This window comes from Arachis duranensis, chromosome 1, assembly GCF_000817695.3.
Source record: "Arachis duranensis cultivar V14167 chromosome 1, aradu.V14167.gnm2.J7QH, whole genome shotgun sequence".
In the NCBI taxonomy this organism is placed as follows: Eukaryota; Viridiplantae; Streptophyta; class Magnoliopsida; order Fabales; family Fabaceae; genus Arachis; species Arachis duranensis.
The window spans coordinates 67,853,774-67,862,199 of record NC_029772.3 but is presented as its reverse complement, the minus strand read 5'-3'; the positions used below and the strand labels follow the sequence as shown (position 1 = coordinate 67,862,199).

Below are 8,426 nucleotides of genomic sequence, written 5' to 3'. Positions count from 1 at the left end.
TATTAAATTTTAAAAATATTTTTGTTATTTTTTTATTTACCAGATAATGCTACACCTGACAGTTGACTAAATTAATTTAAAAATCTAAAAATTTCCAATTTTTTTATTTTTTAGATATTGTTGGAATTTTTTATTTTTCTACTATTAGAAAAAAATTATTTTTGCTTTAAAAATTAAAAATTAATAACAAATTTACATATCGTTTGCTTACTAGATATTGTTAGACTTTATTTTTTTAATCTAATTTAAATAAAAAAGTTTATTCTTATAATTGAAAAACTCAAAAATAAAAAATTTAATTTTTTCAAATTTTTATTTTTTAAAAGTATTTTTTTTCAAATTTTTATTTTTTTAAAAGTATTTTTTTATTCACCGAATAATGCTACACCCGGACAGTTGACTTTTTTTCGCTGCACTTGTTCAAAAATTAAGAATAAAGTAATTAAAAAATATTAAATTCTCAATTTTTTATTTTTTGGATATTATTGGAATTTTTTTATTTTTTTACTAATAGAAAAAAATTATTTTTTTCGTTTAAAAATTTAAAAAAAATAATACATTTATAGATCTGTTGTTTACTAGATATTGCTTGACTTTATTTTATTTTTCTAGTTTAAATAAATCAATTTAATCATAAAATTTAAAAATTCAAAAATAAAAAAATTAGTTTTTTGAAATTTTTTATTTTTTCAAAAATATTGTTTTTTTATTCATTGGATAATGGTACAACCCTACAGTTGACTTTTTTTGCTCCACTTGTTCACAAATTAAGAATAAATTAATTCAAAAAATTTAAAATTTTTAAATTTTTTTATGTTTTTGGATATTGTTGGAATTTTTTATTTTTCTACTACTATAAAAAATTTATTTTTCAGTTTTAAAATTAAAAAAATAATAAATTTACTGATTTTTTTGTTTACTTGATATTGCTGGACTTTATTTTATTTTTTAATTTAAATATTAAAAATTAATAACAAATTTACATATCTGTTCCTTACTGGATATTGTTAGACTTTATTTTATTTTTCTAATTTAAATAAAAAAGTTTATTCTTATAATTTAAAAACTCAAAAATAAAAAATTTATTTTTTTCAAATTTTTATTTTTAAAAGTTTTTTTGTTCACCGAATAATGCTACACCCAGACAGTTGACTTTTTTTCGCTGCACTTGTTCAAAAATTAAGAATAAAGTAATTAAAAATTATTAAATTTTCAATTTTTTATTTTTTGGATATTATTGGAATTTTTTATTTTTTTACTACTAGAAAAAAATATTTTTTAAGTTTAAAATTTTAAAAAAATAATAAATTTATAGATCTGTTATTTACTAGATATTGCTTGACTTTATTTTATTTTTCTAGTTTAAATAAAACAATTTAATCATAAAATTTAAATATTCAAAAATAAAAAATTAGTTTTTTGAAATTTTTAATTTTTTTCAAAAATAATTTTTTATTTTTTTATTCACTGGATAATGGTACACCCTACAGTTGACTTTTTTTGCTCCACTTGTTCACAAATTAAGAATAAATTAATTTAAAAATTTAAAATTTTTAAATTTTTTTATTTTTTGGATATTGTTGGAATTTTTTATTTTTCTACTATTATAAAAAATTTATTTTTCAGTTTTAAAATTAAAAAATAATAAATTTACTGATTTTTTGTTTACTTGATATTGTTGGACTTTATTTTATTTTTTTAATTTAAATAAAAAAATTTAATCTTATAATTTAAAAATTCAAAATTAAGAAATTTAGTTTTTGTAAAATTTTTATTTTTTTAAAAATATTTTTGTTATTTTGTTCTTTACCGGATAATGCTACACCCGACAGTTGACTAATTTAATTTTAAAAATCTAAAAATTTTCAATTTTTTTACTTTTAAGATATTGTTGGATTTTTTTATTTTTCTACTATTAGAAAAAAATTATTTTTTTCTTTAAAAATTAAAAATTAATAATAAATTTACATATCTGTTGTTTATTGATGCATCCACATTTTTGTTATCTTAACTAGTTAGTTTAGTTGGTTTTAGCTTAATTTCATTTATTATCACCAGAATAAACAAGCAATTTTGTGAGCTTTCTCTACATGCATTCATGAACCAAAAATAGGTGAAATTAGGTATAATTCATGCAAATGATTTAAGAAGTTTATAAACAAGTTGATATGAATGATTCTCTTGAAATTCATTACATGAGATGGCAAAACTTTGAGGAAGATTCTTTGGTTCATGTTAGGTGATGAAGAAAGAAGATAAGGGAGCAAAAGTTGGAGCAAAAAGATGTGAAGATATGTCAATCTTGGCAAGGAAACAGAGGAAGCACGTTGCCAACTCCGGAGTGTTTGTGGACAATGCCAGGAAGCTTAAAATAGAGCAAGAGAGGGAGCTCGAGAGCGTTGCCAGGCAAGGAGTGAACTGGCGTATTCCCTGGCAACGCCCACAACAACGCCAGAGGGGCACTAGCACGTTGGTGCTGGCGTGTTCCTTGGCAACTCCAGCAACAACGCTGGCTACTCCAAGGCACACCTAGAGAAGGCTCGAGAGCATTGTTGAGTGAAGGATGAACTGGCGTGTTCATCAACAATGCCAGTAACAACGCTGGTCCCTGCAACGTGACTATGGAAAATGATCTTGGGCGTTGCTAACTTGAAGTTACATGTGCGTGTTCCTTAGCAACGCAAGGCCAAAAAATTGAGCCAAGGAGAGCTCGAAGGCGTTGTTGCCTTGAAGTTGAAGTGGCGTGTTCATTGACAACGCCCACAACAATGCCAAGGATAAAAACTTGAGCCAGGGGAGGATTGGGCGTTGTTTGGGGCGTGTTTGTCAATAACTTCACCAACAACTCCAACCAAGACAACCTGACCTCACCTTCTTCAAGGATGCATAACTTGAGTTACAGAAATCCAATTTGAGTGCTTCTAGTCGCGTTCGAAAGCTAACATTCGGAGCTTTCCAATGATATATAATAGTCCATAGTGAAGCATGAAATGGAAGCTCGAATCAGAGCCATCTTTAGGCTCTAAAAACAAGGAAATGAGGTTGAAATTCAAGGAAGCATGAATGAGCCAAGAGAGGAGGGTCGAACACGTTGCCAGGGCCAAAATGAACTGGTGTGTTCCTTGGCAACTTTAGCAACAACGCTCAGGCCAAGAAATTTGGGCTAGGGGCGTTGTTGAGCACGTTATTGGTGGCGTGTTTGGCAAAAATGCCTAACCAAGGCAGCCTGACCTTGCCCTCTTCAATGGAACATAACTTGAGCTAGGAAGGTCCAAATGAGGTGATTTTAGTGGCATTGGAAAGTAGACATCAAGAGCTTTCCAACGATGTATAATAGTTTATATTGGAGCAAAGGATTGAAGCTCAAAGTTCAGGCAACATCAAGCATAAAAAGTGAAGTAAGAATGAAGAACAAGCAAGTGTTTGGCAACAACTTGGGCAACAACGCCCAAGCACCATGTCCCACTCCCAGGAAAAGGCATTGCACGTTGCCAACGTGCACCAAGGTTGGCGTTATTGACAAACACGCCAGGCCATTGGGCCAAAGTAGTGAAAATGAGCCTTGTTGCCTCTGTTTGACAAGAATTCTTTCATGAAGCAAAATCAACAAGAGCAAGGCCCAAAATTGCTAACCCAAAAGGAGAATTTCAAGGAGTTTTAGGAATAGTATAAATAGAGAATAGTTTTGTACTTTAGGGGACTCTTAGACACTTTTACATTTTACATCATAGTAGTTACTTTTACTAGCTTTTCACTCTGCTTGGTGCTACACTCCCAATTGGGAAGCATAGCAGGGAGGAAGTTAGTTTTCTTTTGCAATTTTTGAATTTCAATTTTTAAGAACTTCTTCTTCAATCTTCATTACTCCTCTCTACTCAATTTGAATGTTTACTTTTTGCATTTGTTGTTGAATTTAGAGCTATGATTCACTAAACCCCATTTTCATTAGGGGGAGGAGCTCTGCTCATTTGAATGGGTTGATAACTTTTCTTTTCCTTCTCAATTCAAGTGGTTCATCTAAGAGGAAACTCTTGTTCTTCACAGATTCAATCACCATTAAGAGAGGATTAAATCTATATGAATTATGTGGTGAACTTGAGAAAGGAGCTACATAATTCAGTTTAGAGTTCATCCTTTCATGTTTTCCTTGATTAATACACTTTGGTTGGTATGTGAGATGTAACCTCCCTTGGTTGAGATTCTGGAAGTTGTGTAGCTTGGATTAGAAATTAAACTTCATCTCTTCTCATGAACAATTAGATCACGAGAGTGGAAATTGGTTGTGTTGAGAGAAATTGAGTTACCAAGAGATTGGGACTCAATTACCCACTTTGCCATGGATCTATACCCATGATTGAGAAGGCATTGATCAACATCAATTCATGAGAATTTACATCTCTGATCCCTAATGATCCTTTCCATCATTCATTCTCATTTCTTTTGCTCTTTAGTTCTTTGAATACCCATTACCCAATTCCCTTCTACTTTCCTGCAATTTATCATTCCGTCACTTACACTCTGTTTTCTATTCCTTGCAATTTACTTTTCTGCTCTCTACAATTCTGCACTCTTTACTTTCTTGCTGTTTATTTTCCATATCATTTAAGTTTCTTGCACTTTAAGTTTCAGTTATTCACTTTCATTTTCTTTCCTTGTTCTAATTCTTTAAATTCCTTGTTATTTAACTTTCTGCAATTACATTCAAGAATCAAATCTCATGAATTCAAAACCATGTTTGCTTGACTAAATATACCATTTAACTAAAGTTGCTTGATTTACCAATCTCCGTGGGATCGACCTCACTCTTAGTGAGTTTTATTACTTGATACGACCCGGTATACTTGCCGGTTGTACGTGAAATCTAAATTTTCGCATATCAAGTTTTTGGCGCCGTTGCCGGGGATTGGAAACGATTGACAATGATTAAGTGAATGGTAGTTTAGATTAAGCATTTTTTTGTCTTTTTTGTTAGACCCACTAACTGTTTGATATTTGGTTTCACTAACTTTGATTTCACTCTAGCAATAGAGTGCTTCACTTTTGTTATTGGTGTTGTTTGTGTATGTCAGGGGTAAATAGATTCAATATTGAGGACGAGAGAACCCTCCGAAGGATAAGGAGAGCAAAAAGAGGAAAGGGGATAGTCGGTGAAGAGGAATCAGAGGGAGAAGACCAAGTCATGGAAGACGACATGCACAACCCTCCTGAAGGAGCTGTTAACAATGATGGACCACCTAGAAGGGTGTTATCTTCTTACACCATCCCTGACCCAAGACATTGTGGGAGCAGCATTGCCACCCCAAATGTTCATGCTCACAATTTTGAGTTGAAACCTCAGCTCATCACCTTGGTACAAAATAACTGCTCCTATGGAGGGGGACCTCTTGAAGACCCAAATCAATATTTGTCTATTTTTCTGAGGATATGCAATACAGTGAAGACAAATGGAGTGCATCCAGATGTTTACAAATTGTTGCTATTTCCATTCTCTTTAAGGGATAAGGCCACTCAATGGCTAGAGTCATTCCCAAAGGAAAGCATCAACAATTGGAATGATTTGATGAGCAGATTCCTAGCAAAGTTCTACCCACCTCAAAAGATCATCAAGTTGAAGACAGAGGTTCAGACTTTTAGAGAAATAGAAGGGGAGTCATTGTATGAAGCCTGGGAAAGGTATAAGGCACTAATGAGAAGATGCCCACCTGACATGTTTAGTGATTGGGTCAAACTCCAAAACTTCTATAAAGGCTTAAATCTAGAAGCAAGGAAGGGACTAGATTACTCATCAGGAGGATCACTCAACATGATAAAGACTGCAGAAGAGGCTCAAGACCTCATTGAGATTGTGGCAAACAATCAATACTATTACTCATCAGAGAGGCATCATAACTCAGCCCCAAGGAAAGGCGTGATGGAGCTTGAAGGTGTTGATGCTATATTGGCTCAGAATAAGTTAATGCACCAACAAATCCAACAACAAATGGAAATGATGACAAAGAGAATGGATGGCCTTCAACTAGCATCAGTGAATACAACAAATCAACCTTCACTTGAATGGGGCCAAGGTGATGGAACTACTATTGAACAACCACAGGAACAAGTTCAATACATGCAGAATACTTTAAATTTTTCTCAGAATGAATTCCATGGTGATACATACAACTCATCCTAGAGAAATCACCCTAACCTAAAGTGGGGTGAGAACCAAAATCATTGGCAAAAGAACAATAACCCCAACCATACCCGTAGCATAAACAATCAAAACCACAATGCTAACAACACTAACCAATACAAGAAACCACAAAACACATACCAAACACCTCACAACAACTCACAGACTCACCAAAACAACAATCATCAACAACAATCACCCCCATCATATCACCAATTGACCATTATGAAACTAGAATTTCAAGTCTTGAGGCAGCTCTGCAAAACCTTACCCAAAACACACAAGCAATTGCTCAATTCACTCAAAACTTGATCAAAGGACAAGAAAGATCCGAGGTTGCCATGAAGAACCTTGAACGGCAGGTGGGACAATTGGCCAAACAAGCTGAACGCCCAACTAATGTCCTCCCAAGTGATACAATATCCAACCCAAGGGAAGAATGTAAAGCTTTGCAGTTGAGGAGTGGCAAGGTAGTTGGAGCGGAAGCAACAAAACCCAAGGAGCAAGATGCAGCAGAAAAGCAAGATGAAGAAAAGGGGTCAACATCTTAAAAAAGCAAAGAGGATGTAAAGTCACAAAGCAAGCTACCCACTCAAGACAACCACCATGACAACAAAGAGAATGTGAAGCCACAGCAGGAAAACAAGAATGAAGGAGTAAAAGCATATGAACCAAAGCTTCCATACCCAACTAGGATACACAAAGGGACAAAGGACCAACAATTTCCAAGATTCTTGAAAATCTTTAAGAAACTTGAAATCAACATTCCATTGGCTGAAGCTTTGGAAAAATGCCATTGTATGCAAAGTTTCTTAAAGAACTGATCACCAAAAAGAGAAGTTGGCAAGAAAAAGAAATAGTGGTTCTCACTCAAGAGTGCAGCGCCATCATTCAAAAGGGGTTGCCACTAAAACTTAAAGATCCAGGTAGCTTCCTTATACCTTGCACAATTGGGAATATAGCCATTGATAAATCACTTTGTGACCTGGGAGCAAGCATTAACTTAATGCCTCTTACCATGATGAAGAAAATGATGATTGAAGAGCTTAAACCCACAAGGATGTCACTCCAACTAACTGATAGATCCATCAAAATACCAAATGGTGTAGTTGAGAACCTCTTGGTGAAAGTGGGAAATTTTATATTCCCAGCCGATTTTGTAGTCCTAGATATGGATGAAAAGGGGAGCAACTCAGTTATTCTTGGTAGACCCTTTTTGGCCACAGCTAGAACAATCATTGATGTGGAAAAGGGAGAGATGATCTTCAGAGTACATGATGAGCAAATGACCATCAATGTCTTCAAGGCAATGCAATACCCCAGTGAGAAAGAAAGTTGCATGAGGGTTGATGTGGTGGATTCTTTGGTTGAATAAGTCCTTGAAACAAACCATCAAGTGAAACAGGAGGAAGTCCAGGACATTCAAGGACAAGAAGAGAACAAATTGGAAGTACCAGAGGAACCAAGTGAAGCCAAGAAAGAAGAGGCACCACAACAAGAGTTGAAACTATTACCCCCTCATCTTGAATATGCATTCCTTGGTAAAAAGGACAGCTACCCAGTGATCATCAACTCTACATTAAGTGCAGAAGAAGAAGAAAAACTCCTTGTAGTATTGAGAGCTCACAAGGATGCATTGGGGTGGACCATTGATGACTTGAAAGGCATAAGCCCTACCATATGCATGCACAAGATACTCTTGGAGGAGAATTCCAAACCAGTGGTACAACCTCAAAGAAGATTAAATCCCACAATGAAGGAGGTTGTTCAAAAGGAAGTCTTGAAGTTGTGTAAAGCTGGGATCATTTACCCTATCTCTGACAGTCCATGGGTCAGTCCAGTGCAAGTAGTACCCAAGAAAGGGGGAATGACTGTCATTGTCAATGAGAAGAATGAGCTTATTCTAATATGAACAGTAACATGGTGGAGGATGTGCATTGATTATAGGAGGCTGAATGATGCCACATGAAAGGATCATTTCCCCCTCCCTTTCATTGACCAGATGCTTGAAAGGTTGGCTGGCCATGCTTATTACTGTTTTCTTGATGGATATTCTGGTTATAATCAAATAGTGGTTGACCCCATGGACCAAGAGAAGAAATCATTTACATGTCCCTTTGGAGTCTTTGCATACAGGAGAATGTCATTCGGACTGTGTAATGCCCCAGCTACCTTTCAGAGATGCATGCTATCAATCTTCTCGGATATGGTAGAAAAGTTTATTGAAGTCTTTATGGATGATTTCTCTGTTTTT

At 34.4% G+C, this 8,426-nt stretch overlaps 1 protein-coding gene across 1 annotated transcript; it reads left to right on the top strand.

Moving 5' to 3' along the window:
• Window positions 1–6,962: 6,962 nt before the first annotated feature.
• LOC107494280 (uncharacterized) lies at window positions 6,963–7,547 on the top strand. Its single transcript, XM_016115330.1, has one exon. The coding sequence runs from the start codon at window positions 6,963–6,965 to the stop codon at window positions 7,545–7,547; it is 585 nt and encodes a 194-aa protein (XP_015970816.1).
• Window positions 7,548–8,426: the final 879 nt, after the last annotated feature.

What these genes read in the sequence shown, in the direction of transcription:
- LOC107494280 (XM_016115330.1), top strand. Translation starts at nt 6,963, where the DNA reads ATGCCATTGTATGCAAAGTTTCTTAAAGAACTGATCACCAAAAAGAGA.